At 43.0% G+C, this 17,086-nt stretch overlaps 1 protein-coding gene across 4 annotated transcripts in view; it reads right to left on the bottom strand.

Annotated features, from left to right (window-relative positions):
* Positions 1–5,284: 5,284 nt before the first annotated feature.
* SLC35A5 (solute carrier family 35 member A5) overlaps positions 5,285–17,086 on the bottom strand; it is a 51,723-nt gene continuing 39,921 nt past the window's right edge. For all 4 annotated transcript variants that reach the window (XM_040338049.1, XM_040338048.1, XM_040338050.1 and 1 more), the window contains 3 exons: positions 11,327–12,074; positions 6,959–7,166; positions 5,285–6,088 (listed from right to left, as the gene is read on the bottom strand). In XM_040338049.1, the coding sequence (XP_040193983.1) occupies positions 7,098–7,166; positions 11,327–12,074 (817 nt within the window). In that variant the 3' untranslated portion in view covers positions 5,285–6,088; positions 6,959–7,097. The remainder of the gene's footprint in view (positions 6,089–6,958; positions 7,167–11,326; positions 12,075–17,086) is intronic.

Raw genomic sequence — 17,086 nt, 5'->3', positions numbered from 1 at the left:
AGACAATGGGTCTCACAATTGTAAGTATGATCTTAGGATGTCGAGTATGCTGTACTAGTCACAGGTGTAAAAGGTTGTTGCCTGTACTGTTGTAATTGCTATGATTTGTTGTAAAAATTTAATAAATTCAGTTCTCTCAACAAAAAAAAAAAAAAGAAAAAAGCATTTTTTTATGAACTACCATTTTCATCCATGGGCTTCAGGTGGTGCTGTCTGCAGACATATAGATTTCATGAGATTGTCACCCAACCCGAACAAAGATAATTTAAACGAGTTTGAAGATTATGGTAACATTTCCTGAAATTTGGTGCCCTAGGTTTTGCTGCACCAGGCTAGTGGATTTCACAAGTAGCTTTTAAAAATAAAGTCATTTTGTAGAGAGTTCAAGGGCAGACACCAAAGCCATGGTTCACATGTATGCAGGGTGATAAACACAGAAAATCCTAAGCATTTTCTGCACTGCACTGAAATCGCACTCCATTCATGCGATCTGTGTGAACACCCATGCTTTCCAATTCCGGTGTGGCAAAAAAAAAGAAGAAGGCAGCCCCTTTTTGAGTGGCTTGGTGCAAATTGAGCCAATACAAAATGAATGGGCTCAAATTGCACTGCAAAGAATCGCATGTGATTTGAATAGAGTTGCAGTTTAATTCCTATCCGAATCACATGCGGGGTCCCGCACCACATATATCTGAACCCAGGCTTAAATTTACAAAAAGGAATGGAAGATCTCAAAAATGTAAAGGTAAGTTTAGATTTCCAAGGTCAGTATAATGATTTGGCTATTAAACCTTTTAAATAGTGTATAGAAGAAAAATGTTATCAGTTTACATCATACAAGTTATTAATGGTGAAATCAATGACAGAATTTACAGAAAGCTGGATCCTTATTTTACAAATAAACCCATTAGTCAGGAAGGATTAGGGATAAAGATTTAACTTGATTGACCCGAGTCTTTTTCAACTTAAAGCAGAGCTCCACCCAAAAGGGAAAGCTCCGCTTGACTGCCTCCGCCCCTGGTTATGACAGGTACCTGCTCCCACTTTCGTCTCAGTATACTGTGGTGAAGCAAGCCGGAAGTTCCCCACCCCCACAGCCGGTCCATTCACAAAGTGCAGCAGGACTGGCTTCGCTGCTAATTTCCCTTAGCTGATTTAAAGTGGAGTTTCCAACCCAAAAATGTGTTTTCATTATTGTGCTCATTAGACTTAAAAAAGAAAAAAAAAAAAAAAATGTACTCATCTGGAAATGCCTGTTGCCATGCAGTCCCACGAAATCTGCCTTTGGAATCACCTAGGATCCTGACATCTCCCTCTAATGCTCCTGGGAAATGTGTGTCATCATTTCCCAGGATGCAGTGCGCTACCCAATTATCACTCCCCATCCAGGAAGTAAGTGCTTGTGTGCTTCACAATGCCCACAAGCAAAATGACAACGGTATGGACTTAGTTTTATAAACTATCTTTTTTGAATAACTATGCGGAGCGACAGCGGATTGTAAAATAGTAAGTGACCGGATTTATATTATAAAAGCGCATGATGAAAGGACATACATTTAAAAAAGGCTAATTGTGGTTGGAACTCCGCTTTAAGGGCCCCTTCACACTAGCGGACCGTATGTCCGCATTTTCATCCGTCCGTTTGCGGATGAAAACGGGACATACATGGGTCCCTATGTGATTACGGGTGTCAGCGGATGAACATCCGCTAATACCCGTAATTTGTCCGCCTCCGCAAAGATCCGCATTTGCAGATGGAAGAAATCCTATTTTTCTTCCGTCTGTCGGATCGGATGAACACGGACATACGGTCCGTGTTCGTCCAGTCCCCCCATAGGGGAGAGCACAGTGTGCGGGGACCGCCCTGTCAGCTCAGCAGGGATTTTACGGAGGATCCCCGCTGAGCAAAGCGGACACACGGAGCGGATCATTACTGATCCGCTCCGTGTGAAAGGGCCCTTAGAATCAGCTCAGGACACCGCTGGATGCCTGTACAGGGAAGCGTTCTTATACTATTGTTAACAGTATTTGTAGCTGCTGGCTTTGAATTTATGAAAGGGAGACAGCGACTCCGCTTTAAGTAAAAAAGAAAGAATTACATGGTTTAATTAGATACAAGGGTCCAATTAGATACAAAGAGTGCTTAATGGATTTTCTTTTTTAACATAAGCCCATTACCTAAATACAGACTTGAAATTTTTAAAATTGTTAATCGTATAAAATATATTTACACAGAAAAATAAATCCATAACTATTGTCTGAAATCTTTTACAACCTTGTATTTGTAGTTTGACAATAAATCAATGGAACTTGAAGTTAAAATTAAACGTTTTTCAGGTGTTGTCTGTACACTATATACCACACAATATATATAAAAAAGTAATGACACTACAAAGCGTAGCTTCCTTTCCCTGTTCCCGCATTAACTAATACATTTAGCAAGCGGACAAACTGTTCAACCAAAGCAGTTTTTTTCTGACTAGATTTTATCTATTAACCACTTGACCACCGCCCCATGTCAAAAAGACGTCCTGTTTTTAAAGTTGAATATCTCGATAACGGCAGCAGCTGCTGCCACAACCGAGATATTCATCTTTTCAGGGGGCGGTGGTGTACACGATAACGGCGGTCTCCGCGCCCTCCGCCGCTTACCGGAGCCGTCGGTAGCGGCGGAGGGGATCGGATGTGTCCGGCAGCTGAGCGGGGACGGGACTGAAGGAGAAATCTCCTTCACCCGTCCTCATAGCTCTGCTGGGCGGAAGTGACGTCAAAACGTCAGTCCCGCCCAGCCTCTTAAAGAAACATTTTTTTTTTGTCATTTGAAAAAATGACATTTTTATTTTTTTTTTATTTTTTTTGCATTTAAGTCTAAATATGAGATCTGAGGTCTTTTTGACCCCAGATCTCATATATAAGAGGACCTGTCATGCTTTTTTCTATTACAAGGGATGTTTACATTCCTTGTAATAGGAATAAAAGTGATCAATTTTTTTTTTTTTATTTCAGTGTAAAAAATTATAAAACTAAATAAAAATAAATAAGAAAACAAAAAAAAATTTTTTTTAAAGCGCCCCATCCCGACGAGCTCGCGCGCAGAAGCAAACGCATACGCGAGTAGCGCCCGCATATGAAAACGGTATTCAAACCACACAAGTGAGGTATCGCCGCGATCGTTAGAGTGAGAGCAATAATTCTAGCCCTAGACCTACTCTGCAACTCAAAAAATGCAACCTGTAGAATTTTTTAAACGTCGCCTATCGAGATTTTTAAGGGTAAAAGTTTGACGCCATGCCACGAGCGGGCGCAATTTTTAAGCGTGACATGTTGGGTATCATTTTACTCGGCGTAACATTATCTTTCACAATATATAAAAAAATTGGGCAAAATGTATTGTTGTCTTATTTTTTAATTCAAAAAAGTGATTTTTATCCAAAAAAAGTGCGCTTGTAAGACCGCTGCGCAAATACGGTGTGACAAAAAGTATTGCAATGACTGCCATTTTATTCCCTAGGATGTCTGCTAAAAAAAAATATATAATGTTTGGGGGTTCTGATTAATTTTCTAGCAAAAAAATTGTGATTTTCACATGAAGGAGAGAAGTGCCAGAATAGGCCTGGTGGTCAAGTGGTTAAAACTAATTAAATTTAACCACTTAAGACCCGGACCTTTAGGCAGCTAAAGGATCTGGCCAGGTTTTGCGATTCGGCACTGCGTCGCTTTAACAGACAATTGCGCGGTCGTGCGACGTGGCTACCAAACAAAATTGGAGTCCTTTTTTTCCCCACAAAAAGAGCTTTCTTTTGGTGGAATTTGATCACCTCAGCGGTTTTTATTTTTTGCGATAAAAAAAAAATACAGCTTTTTTTTACACTTTTTGCTATAATAAATATCCCCCGAAAATATATAAAAAACATTTTTTTCCCCTCAGTTTAGGCCGATACGTATTCTTCTACCTATTAAAAAAAATAATAAAAAAAAAAAAAAAAATCGCAATAATCGTTTATCGGCTGGTTTGCGCTAAATTTATAGCGTTTACAAAATTAGGGATAGTTTTATTGCATTTTTATGTTTTTTTTTTTGTTTTTACTACTAATGGCGGCGATCAGCGATTTTTTTCATGACTGCGACATTATGGCGGACACTTCGGACAATTTTGACACATTTTTGGGGCCATTGTCATTTTCACAGCAAAAAATGCATTTAAAATGCGAAAATGACAATTGCAGTTTGGGAGTTAACAACAAGGGAGCGCTGATGGGGTTATGTGTGACCTCATGTGTGTTTACAACTGTAGGGGGGTGTGGCTGTAGGTGTGACATCATCGATTGTGTATCCCTATAAAAGGGATCACACGATCGATGAAGCCGCCGACCCACGGCTGGTTACTAGCACAGGACGTACCTATACGTGCATGTGCCCAGCCGTGCCATTCTGCCGGCGGAAAATGTGCAGGAGGCGGTCCTTAAGTAGTTAATGCAATACTTCCCACACAGTAGGCACACTACCGTATTTATCGGCGTATACCGCACACTTTTTTCCCCTGAAAATAGGGGGGAAATCATGGGTACGCGCTATACGCTGATAGCATACCTCGGAGGGGAAGGAGGGGGGACGAGCGCCCGCCGGAAATCACTGAGCCGTCATCTCCACTCGGCTGTCACGTCACACACACACAGTCCTGCCTCCGAAACCAGCATTGGACCAGTGTTCCGTCTGTCACAGAAGATGGTCCAATGCTGATGGCGGGACTGTGCGTGTGACGTGACAGCCGAGTGGAGATGACGGCTCGGTGATTTCCGACGGGCGCTCGTCCCCCTCCTTCCCCTCCGAGGTATGCCATAGGTACGCTACAGTCTTGCCAGCACTACAGCCTCGGCCAGCGCTACCCGCATTTAAGGGTTTCCTCACCCTCCCCTTCACCACAGACTGCTGAAGCCTGCTTAGAAGCCCTAAGGTACTGTACATTTTTTTCATTTGTGAATGTGATTGGACCTATTTTATTTTATTCATTGTTGTGGAGGAGCACTTGTCATATATTCACTTGGTGCACACTATTGCATGAATTATTTGGTATGCATCCTATTTAATAATGCATATATTTCACGTAATTTACTAGCCTGCTTAGAAGCCCTAAGGTACTATACATTGCTGCTTATCTTAAAAAATTAGTTTTTCCAGAAAATTCCTTCTTAAAATTGGGGTGCGCGTTATACGCCGATAAATACGATACCTAAAATGGAAACTAAGGCACTCATATTGAACATTCTTTTGTAACCATGTTTCATTAGCAGTTTTATTCCATAGCAAGCTCATTCCATTCTTAAAAAGGTCAACTCCACACAAAGCTGATTATATTGGAAAGCAACATTACCTGCTGCAGCTCTAGGGGACACAAGTGTCCTCACAAGATATCTCAGTTATCTACAGTGATAACATAACCAATTATTAGTACCTTCCTTTAATTGGGAAATGTGGTGTGAAGTGGGTAAAATAATCTTGTCAGAAGGGGATGAGACCCAGTCAGCTGTGAGAAAACCTGACTAATGGAGCCTAAGAAAAGAATCAGCGATTTATCAAAGATATTGGGTTTGGGTGGAGTTGCCCTTTCCCATTTACCATGTCAACCAAAGACATTTTCAGCTGGGTTATTAAAAAGTTAAAAGTAAACATAAAAAAAGCCTACCATATCACAGAGCTATAACTGTCTTCACTAGCCCCTCCATTTAGCTCTATTCTTTAGTTCATTTAAAATATCAAATAACATTTCTTTGCAGCTGTTTCAGGACTGGTACTGGAAAGGAAACATTAGAATACATAGTTCTGAACGTTAAAAAAAAATTGGCTCTAATTTAAAAGGCCAAAAAAGCCGTTTTAAACAATCCGCTTTATTGGATTTGCTTGGGACTACTGGTACGGTCTCAGGTGCTTCATACAACTTGATACCTTTTGCGTTTTCCAAATACAAAAAATAAATAAAAAAATCACAAAAAACTGAAAAAGGTTTTAGCCATTCTGGTTTTTACTAAAAACAGTCAAAAAAGTAAGGTCCCTGGGAGGAAGTTTTTTTGTTGAATTGGTGAACATTAACCTGCCTGGCGGTCTTCCCGAGTCTGACTCGGGGTTAGATTTTCCTGCTGCGAGCGGAAACCCCGAGTCAGACTCGGGCTTGCCTCGCTAGATCCACAGGCACAAGTTACTTACCTTGTCCCTGGATCCAGCGATGCCACCGCGCTGTGTGAGCGAGTGGGACCTCGCTCGATTCACACAGTGCCTCCGTGTGACGCCGATCTCCGTTCCCTGCGACGTTACGACGCACGGGGACGGAGAACGGCGCCAAATTCAAAAAAGTAAACAAACACCTTACATACAGTATACTGTAATCTTATAGATTACAGTACTGTATGTAAAAAAAACACACCCCCCTTGTCCCTAGTGGTCTGTCCTGTGTCATGCATGTCATTTTATATAATAAAAACGTTTCTTTCTCCCTGCAAACTGTAGATTGTCCATAGCAACCAAAAGTGTCCCTTTATGTCAAAAATAGTTTTAGATCAGCTAAAAAACAGCGATAATAAATTATAATCACTTGCAGAATTGTGCGATAGCGATTTGTGGGGAAATTCGTCATAAAAAAAAAAAAAATAATGACAGCAACAATTCTGCAACTGAGCAAATTTCAGTGATTTTGATTTGATTACATTATTGAATAATTTTTATTATAATTATATTATTATTTGTTATAATTATTTATAATTATTTATTATATTATAATTTATAATTTTGTTTTTAAAAAAATGTCATACCTGGGATGCCTATTAGAATCTTGTTTGGTCAGATTTAAGTGAGTTATTTCTAAAAATTACAGACCTACAATATAAAACGCCAAATTTCCTTGCAAATAATGGTACCGCTTTTAGCATGTTTTTTCTGACAGAATCATACCGCCAGGGAGGTTAACCGGCTATGGTATTTAGGGTAGAGGGTTCATTTAGGCCCATCCTAAATATCTTAGACTATAAGGATTATCATAGAATTTCCATTTTTTTTTTTTTTTAACATTTGAAAGCAAGCCTTGGTTGGGTTATCAGTCATTTTAATTAGAACATTTCTTCATCGGTTTCAGAGTCATCGCTTAGTTTGGTAAGTTTTTCAAGTTCTTGGCCATCCTACAGAAAACAGAAGAAATCTAAATTATGAAAGATTATTAGACATTGACAAAAATGTAAGAATCATGCTAGAGTTTAGAGTAAAACTATAGGCAATTTTTTTAGGATAAAGGGAAGGTTTTAAACCCTCATTTTTTCCGCCATCTGTATCCCATTGGGGAAGTTCTCCTTCACTTCCTGTCACATAGCTAAAAGAAGAATCGAGAGGAAATCCCTGCAAATTAAGGGAATCCCTTGGGAACTCCCAGGTCATCAGGACTAGTTACCCCATTGGAATATTTACACTCCATTACTTTTCTGGGGACAACCCAAAATTTGGGATTTTCCATTAACTTTCAATCATCATGGTAAGCAGAACTAGAGAGGGTGAATCTGCCTAATGGGGACACAGAGAAATACTGGCAGGTGTTATAATCCCTGTCCACACTATCCAAAAAAACAATGTAAAACAACAAAATTATAAAATGTATTGAACTGGAAATCCATCCAAAACAATTCTTTTTCACTCTTGGCTAGAGTGGAAAGTGGCATCTTTGTTGGGCTATTATTGCTTTGTGCTCCAACAATGGATATTTAGCCTCATTGACCCTCATTACATAATCTTGTTCTGGGACCATCACTTGAGAAAGGTAGAAACAGCAATACCACCTGACTTATAGTATCTCACAAAAGTGAGTACCCTCACATTTTTGTAAATATTTTATTTTATCTTTTTATGTGACAACACTGAAGAAATTACACGTTGCTACAATGTAAAGTAGTGAGTGTACAGCTTGTATAACAGTGTAGATTAGCTGCCCCCTAAAAATAACACACAACCATTAATGTTTAAACCGCTGGCAACAAGTGAGTACATCCCTAAGTGAAAAATGTCCAAATTGGGCACAAAGTGTCAATATTTTGTGTGGCCACCCTTATTTTCAAGCACTGCCTTAACCCTCTTGAGCATGGAGTTCACCAGAGCTTCACAGGTTGTCACTGGAATCCTCCAAGATGACATCACAGAGCTGGTGGATGTTAGAGACCTTGCTCTCCCCAACCTTCCGTTTGAGGATGCCCCACAGATGCTCAGGGTTTAGGTCTGGCCAGTCCATCATCTTTACCCTCATCTTCTTAAGCAAGGCAGTGGTCGTCTTGGAAGTGTGTTTGGGGGCTTCAGTATGTCACAATTAGGGTTGTCCAGATACCGATACCAGTATCGGTATCGGGACCGATACCGAGTATTTGCGGGAGTACTCGTACTCGCGCAAATACCCCCGATACCTAAATAGAATACTTCCCCCCCCCCGCCGCTGCCGCCGCATCGCGCCGCTGCATCGAGGGACATGGCTAGAGGGACATTGCTGCATATGTGAGGGACATGGCTAGAGGGACATTGCTGCATATGTGAGGGACATGGCTGCATATGTGAGGGACATGGCTAGAGGGACATGGCTGCATATGTGAGGGACATGGCTAGAGGGACATGGCTGCATATGTGAGGGACATGGCTAGAGGGACATGGCTGCATATGTGAGGGACATGGCTAGAGGGACATGGCTGCATATGTGAGGGACATGGCTGCATATGTGAGGGACATGGCTGCATATGTGAGGGACATGGCTAGAGGGACATGGCTGCATATGTGAGGGACATGGCTAGAGGGACATGGCTGCATATGTGAGGGACATGGCTAGAGGGACATGGCTGCATATGTGAGGGACATGGCTAGAGGGACATGGCTGCATATGTGAGGGACATGGCTAGAGGGACATGGCTGCATATGTGAGGGACATGGCTAGAGGGACATGGCTGCATATGTGAGGGACATGGCTAGAGGGACATTGCTGCATATGTGAGGGACATGGCTGCATATGTGAGGGACATGGCTAGAGGGACATGGCTGCATATGTGAGGGACATGGCTAGAGGGACATGGCTGCATATGTGAGGGACATGGCTAGAGGGACATGGCTGCATATGTGGGGGACATGGCTGCATATGGGGGGGACATGGCTGCATTTGGGGACACATTTAAAAAAAGTATCGGTATTCGGTATCGGCGACTACTTGAAAAAAAGTATCGGTACTTGTACTCGGTCCTAAAAAAGTGGTATCGGGACAACCCTAGTCACAATACATGCTGGCATTCATGGTTCCATTAATGAACTGTAGCTCCCCAGTGCCGGCAGCCCCAGACCATGACACTCCCACCACCATGCTTGACTGTAGGCAAGACAAACTCATCTTTGTACTCCTCACCTGGTTGCCACCACACACGCTTGACACCATCTGAACCAAATAAGTTTTGTCTTCAGCAAACTGTTTGAGGGCTTTCTTGTGCATCATCTTTAGAAGTGGCTTCCTTCAGGGACAACAGCCATGCAGACCAATTTAATGCAGTGTGCGGTGTATGGTTTAAACACGGACAGGCTGACCGACCCCCCACCCCTTCAGCCTCTGTAGCAATGCTGGCAGCACTCATACGTCTATTTCCAAAAGACAACCTCTGGATATGACGCTAAGCACCTGCACTCAACTTTTTTGGTCGACCATTGTGGGGCCAGTTCTGAGTGGAACCTGTCCTGTTAAACCACTGTCTTGGCCACCATGCTGAAGCTCAGTTTCAGGGTCTTCGTAATCTTCTTATAGCCTAGGCCATCTTTATGTAGAGCAACAATTCTTTTTTTCAGATCCATGTTGAACTTTTATTGACCAGTATGAGAGAGTGAGAGCAATAACACCAAATTTAACACACCTGCTCCCCATTTACACCTGAGACCCTGTGACACTAACGAATCACATGACACCGGGGGAAGGAAAATAGCCTATTGGGCCCAAATTGGACATTTTCACTTGGGGTGTACTCAGTTTTGTTGCCAGTGGTTTAGATATGAATGGCTGTGTGTGTGGAGTTATTTTGAGGGGACAGCAAATTGACACCGTTATACAAGCTGACTCGCTATTTTACATTGTAGCAAAGTGTCATTTTTCCAGTGTTGTCACATGAATAAAGATATAATAAAATATTTACAAAAATGTGAGGGGTGTACTCACTTTTGTGAGATACTGTATGTATGCTTGTCAGCATCTGTCAATTCTCTTCCTGGCCTGATCACATACAGCAATGTTGCACTTTGACTCAATGTTACTCCTCAGCCAGGACATAATAGCACACATCAGATCCAAAAGATCTACAATCCCCGATATTCGAAACTGACAAAAGGATCTGGGGGTTTTAGCAGATTAAAGGCTTAACACCATGAAATGCCAATACTTTCAAATAGTAAATTTGGGGGGGAGGGGGCTGGAAGGAATGTGATCAACTTGTTCAAACATATAATTGGTGCTTATATTAAAACTCAGGGTTCTATTGTTCAACTTGAGGTCACTGCAAATGACAAGGAGACACATTGTGCCTGGAGAAACTGAGGTTTAACATCCACATATGGAAAGGCTTCTTTACAGCAACAACTGTAAATATAAGAAACAGCTAGTTCTAGCAAACTCAGTAAGTTGCTTAAAAAAAGGCTGGATAGGTTTCAAATTGCACAAAACACAGCCGAATATCAATATGTTTAAGAAATAACACGGATTAGGGTGAATTTATAACAAATGGCAGTGAAAATCTGATCCCATTAAAGCAGCCTGTCTCAATTTTTTTACCCCCAATGAACCTTTAAATGTGAGAAAAATGCTCCTTACAAGGGTGGATGCCACCCTTACAGTAGTGGTCAGAATGCCACCCATGCAGATAGCTAAAAAGATCATTGAAGGCATGCAGCTGACTGTGCCATGTGGTATTGGCCGAAACAGGTACCATCAAATTGGAGGTTAATCTACCACAACTCAATGAACCCCTAGCGATCTCTAGAGGAACTCTGGTTGAATATGGCTGTCAGAGGATCAGGAATGTTTTCCTTTTGGAGGTGATTGGGATGATTTTCTTTCTTTCTTTTTTTTCTTTTTACACGACTTGCCCTAAATTAGGGTTATGAGAATGCAGGTTTTTCATTTTTTTTTTCTTTTGGCTCAACTCAATGGACATGTGTCTTTTTTTTCCAACTGAATAAAGTATGTGAAACTTATATTTTAGGTTAGCTGGTCTCTAAGTTGACACTTTGTTAAAACTCTTATAAAAAGAACAATGGAAAGATGTATACCAAAGCAAAAGGTACTTACTCCGCCAGATCGCTCCCAAACATCTCCATTTACTATTTTTAGCTTTTCACGTTGTGCGGGTCCTTTGGATTCTGAAATTCTGCTGGCATTATAAATATATATAGAGAGAAGAACCACAGGTGCTTCTAGAAAGAATTCCAAAGAGGGCTTAAAATTGAATACAAAAAACGACACAGTCGCAATTATAACTGTTGTCACTTGTGCTGTGAGGACATGAAACATATTGTCTCGGAATTTCAATATAAAAGCCACCGACAATCCTACAAACGCAGTTGCAAAAATGAGAGCAATTGAAAATCCATTATGGCCATAGAAAAATCCACAGGATTTTATTTTGCTAAAGTGCTCGCTGTGAAAAGACAACGTGAGGCCATTGAACAACACGCCAAATACGTAAAGTTTGCTGTTTTGAATGAAAATGCTCTCAGAAATCTGGTCCCCTTCTTTCAAAATTTTTTCATTGTAGATGTTCGCTAGAGCTGATATAACACATTGAATTATAATGAGAAAATGACCAAATCCAAAGGGCATATTTTTCAGTGCAGACTGTAACATCGAAGTTCTAGACTCCTGGTTTCCCACATCAGTCTTTGACACATAAGTGCAACTGTTGGATGGGGCTGAATGGAATATGTGGTGAGCTTCATGAACAGACGCATCTTTTTGGGTACCGTGGTGGGATGTCAGGCCCATAATAGAAAAGAAGAGAATAAGCAGGGATGCCCATTGAACATATGAAAGCTGACGCCTGCAAGAGGACACAATACAGACACATAAGGCTCTAAAAATGCATTTCAGATTTTCAGAATAAAATCACTCTTATGATTTACAGAGAAATAACAGTTTAAAAGCAAAATTCTACATCAGTATTGACCCACCTAATGTGATCATTTACACTGTTTGGCAGACTAAAGCACATTACTTCTTTATCGAAAAAGCCAGGGACACTATTATCTTTACCCTTCTACCCCCATGCATTAAGACCCCATTCACACCTGAGCGTTTTGTAGCTTGAAGCCTGAAGCTACAAAAACCTGGAGGGGAAAAAAATCAATTATTCTCTATGGAGATGGTTCACATCTCCACTTCAAAACGCCTGAAGTCAGAAGTTCCAAAACGCCTGAAGCTCAAACAAGTTCTGGGACTTTTTTTTAGGAAGTTTTGGGCATTTTTCTGCTTTTAACATTGGTGACCCTTTCAGACCTGTCCAAAATCGCGGCAAAACGCAGTAAAAAACGCCGCAAAAACCACGAAAAACGCTACGCTCAGGTGTGAATGCAGCCTTATGCCCCGTACACACCATCACTTTATGTGATGAAAAAAAACGACGTTTTTAAAAACGTCACTTTAATTGACTGTGTGTGGGGGAAAACGTTGTTTTATGTCTTGTAAAAAACGACCAAAAATAATTGAAGCATGCTTCAATTTTATGTGTCGTTTTTCAAAACGTTGTTTTTTACTTCACAGAAATTGACCGTGTGTAGCAAAAAACGTTGTTTAAAAAGACGTTTTTACACCCGCGCATGCCCAGAAGCGAGCTTCAATGGAAAAAGTGGTGAGAACGTAACCTCGCTTTGCTAGAACATTGTGAGAAAAACGATGGTGTGTAGGCAACTTCATCTTTGAAAATTGAAGTTTCAAAAACGTCATTTTTTACTTCACAGAAAAAAGAGATTTTTAATACAGCTTACCTGTAAAATCTTTTTCTTGGAGTACATCACGGGACACAGAGCGGCATTCATTACTATATGGGTTATATGGAGTACCTTCAGGTGATAGACACTGGCAATCTCAAACAGGAAATGCCCCTCCCTATATAACCCCCTCCCATAGGAGGAGTACCTCAGTTTTGTAGCAAGCAGTATGCCTCCCAAAATGGTCCTCAAAAAGAGGGGTGGGAGCTCTGTGTCCCGTGATGTACTCCAAGAAAAAGATTTTACAGGTAAGCTGTATTAAAAATCTCTTTTTCTTTATCGTTACATCACGGGACACAGAGCGGCATTCATTACTATATGGGATGTCCCAAAGCAATGCTTACAATGAGGGGAGGGAGAACATCTCCAAGACAAAAGGATTTAATTTAGAGGTATACTCAAATCATAATAAATCCAACTTAGTTGAGAAAAATAATCTTACATTTTAAATTTAACTCAAAAAAAAGAGGAGCCCCCGGAATCCGAGGGTCTCAAACTGCAGCCTGCAGCACTGCCTGCCCGAAGGCAGTATCAGTATTCCTTCTTACGTCCAACTTGTAGAATTTTGTAAATGTGTGGACAGAAGACCAGGTTGCCGCCTTGCAAACTTGAGCCATAGAGATCTGGTGGTGTGCTGCCCAGGAGGCGCCCATGGCCCTAGTAGAATGAGCCTTTAATGATACTGGAGGAGGCAACCCTTTCAAGCCGTAGGCCTGAGTGATTAATTGCTTAATCCACCTAGAAATGGTGGATTTTGCAGCTGCCTGCCCCTTCTTGGGCCCATCCGGTAGAATGAACAGCACATCTGTTTTCCGGATCTTCTTTGTAGCTTTAAGATAGGCCTTCATGGCCCTGACAATATCCAAGGTATGCAGCAACCCTTCCTTTCTGGAAGTAGGTTTAGGGAAGAAGGATGGTAATACCAAATCCTGGTTCAAATGAAAACTGGATATAACCTTCGGTAGGAAGGAAGGATGAGGGCGGAGAACGACCCTGTCCTTATGAAAAATAAGATATGGTTCCTTACAGGATAAGGCCGCCAGTTCCGAAACTCTTCTTGCGGAAACTATGGCAACCAAAAATACTAACTTCCTTGTCAGTAAAACCAAAGGAATTTCAGCCAACGGCTCAAACGGTTGTTTCTGTAAACTTGACAGAACAAGATTTAAATCCCACGGACAAAGCGGGGATTTAACTGGAGGTTTAATACGTAAGACCCCTTGAAGGAAGGTCTTAACCAGCGAGTGGGTGGCCAGCGGCCGCTGAAACCACACTGACAGAGCCGAAATCTGTCCTTTGATTGTGCTTAATGCCAATCCTTTATCCACTCCTAGCTGGAGAAAACTTAAAACTCTATCAATGGTGAACTTGCGAGGAGGCCACAGCTTGGACTCACACCAGCCTACATAGGCCTTCCAGACCCTGTGATAAATCACCCTAGAGACCGGTTTCCTGGCTCTGATTAGGGTAGAGATTACTTTCTGAGACAGACCTCTACCCCTGAGAATCAGGGATTCAGCTTCCAGGCCGTCAAATTTAGATGCCGTAAGGCAGGGTGGAGGATCGGACCTTGCGATAGCAGGTCTGGCCTTAGAGGCAGAGTCCAAGGGTCTCCCACTACCATCCTTAGGATTAGTGAGTACCATGCCCTTCTGGGCCATGCTGGAGCTACCAGGATAACTGGTATGTGCTCCACCCGGATCCTGCGTAGCAGGCGGGGTAGTAACTGGAGCGGGGGAAACGCATAAAGAAGTTTGAACTGATGCCAAGGGCAAACCAGCGCATCGGTTCCGCAGGCCATCGGATCCCTTGAGCGGGACATGAACCTGTCTAGCTTCTTGTTGAGTCTCGATGCCATGATATCCACGTCCGGCACTCCCCATCTTTGGCAGAGTGCTTGAAAGACTTGTGGATGCAGAGACCATTCCCCCGGCCATAGAGTCTGGCGGCTTAAGAAGTCCGCCTGAAAATTGTCCACTCCTGGAATGAATATTGCCGATATGCAGGGCACATGAGCCTCTGCCCATAGGAGAATCAAGCTCACCTCTCTCTGAGCGGCTTGACTCCTGGTTCCCCCTTGGTGATTTATGTATGCCACGGCCGTGGCATTGTCTGATTGAATTCTCACCGGGAACCCCTGCAATTTTGACGTCGAAGCCCTGAGGGCTAGTCGAGCAGCTCTGAGCTCCAAGATGTTGATGGGCAACTGCTTCTCTGGCTTTGCCCAAGTACCTTGGCGAGTGCAACCATCCAAAATTGCTCCCCAGCCCGTCAGGCTCGCGTCTGTGGTCACTATCTTCCAAGCCACTGGGCTGAAAGACTTCCCCTTCAGTAGATTCTGAGGGTCTAACCACCAACACAGACTTTGTCGGACTCTTGATGAGAGCGGCAACGGGATATCCAAGGCCTGTGGCCTTCTGCTCCATGCTGACAGGATGGCTGCCTGCAGGATGCGAGTGTGGCTCTGGGCGTATGGTACCGCCTCGAATGTGGCCACCATCTTGCCTAGTAACCTCATACTTAGGCGAATAGTCGGTTCTTTCTTGCTTAGAACCAGTAGGATTAATTCCTTGATGGCTTTGACCTTCCTCAGAGGTAGGAACACTCTTTGTTGTTCTGTGTCTAATCTCATGCCGAGATATTCCAACTGCCTTGTGGGCAGGAAAGCTGACTTTTCTCGATTTAGGACCCAGCCGAACCTCTCGAGGTATTGGACCGTGAGGGCCACTGCTCGCTCCAAGCCGGGAGACGAGTGGTCTATGACTAGGAGGTCGTCCAGGTATGCTAGGATCGTGACCCCTTGGATCCTTAGCTTGGCTAGGATTGGAGCTAGGACCTTCGTGAACACCCGGGGGGCCGTAGCCAACCCGAAGGGAAGCGCCACGAATTGGAAATGACGCGAAGCCACCATGAAGCGTAGATATCTTTGATGTGGCTGATAAATTGGAACATGAAGGTAGGCATCCTTTATGTCTATGGACGCCATGAAGTCGTCCTTTTGGAGTGTGGCAGCTGCTGACCGCACGGATTCCATCCGAAATGAGCGGACTTTTAAGTATGCATTTACCATCTTTAGGTCCAAAATTGGCCTGACATCTCCATTGGACTTTGGGATGATGAATAGGTTGGAGTAGAAACCCAGCCCCTGTTCCAGGACTGGTACCTCTACTATTACTTCCTGGGAAAGTAGATGATCTAATGCCGATCTTAATGCGGCTCCCTTCTCCGGATCGTTTGGAATCCTCGACTCCTGGAAATGAGGAGGAGGAAACTTTAGGAAATCTAATTTGTAGCCCGTGGCCACGGAAGACCGTACCCACTCTTCGGGAATGCTGGCTTCCCAAATCTCTGAAAAGAGTCGCAGCCTTCCCCCCACCTTCGTGGGTGGGGGCGCCCCTTCATAAGGTCGACTTGGGGGCTGGTTTTGCTGGTTTGCGAAACCACTGCTTTCTGCCTCTAGCAGCCTGTCCTTGTGACTTGCTGTTGAAGCCGAAGTTTGCTTTCGCAGGAGGCCGTCAATACTGCTTGGCATTAGAGGGCCCCTGCCCAGGGGAATACTGTCGTTTAAACGCAGGCCCCTGCAACTTCTTCTTAGTTGGCAAGAGAGTACTCTTGCCGTTTGAAATGGTCTGAATGTATCTATCTAGGTCTTCTCCGAAGAGTCGTCCTCCATGGAAGGGGAACCCTACCAGGAGCTTCTTGCATGGGGGCTCAGCCTCCCAGCTCTTTAACCATAAGAGTCTTCTCATATGGACAAGGAATAACGATAAACGTGACGCTTGCTGGATAGAATCCTTAATTGCGTCTACCGTAAAACATATGGCCTTAGGGACGTCCGAAAATTCTTCTGCCTGCTGGGCAGGAATAAGTTTAAGCATCTGCTTAAATTGATCCGATAATGCTTGAGCGACCCCAATCGCAGCCACAGCTGGCTGTACTACTGCCCCTGCAGTAGTGAAGGAGTTCTTAAGTAGTGCTTCCAAGCGTTTATCAACTGGATCCTTGAACACCTGTATGTTTTCTACAGGGCATGTTAACGATTTGTTAACACATGAGATGGCTGCGT

Source organism: Rana temporaria, chromosome 2 (genome assembly GCF_905171775.1).
Source record: "Rana temporaria chromosome 2, aRanTem1.1, whole genome shotgun sequence".
Taxonomy (NCBI): Eukaryota; Metazoa; Chordata; class Amphibia; order Anura; family Ranidae; genus Rana; species Rana temporaria.
Note: the sequence above shows the minus strand (reverse complement) of the source record. Positions and strands in the feature narration are given on the sequence as shown.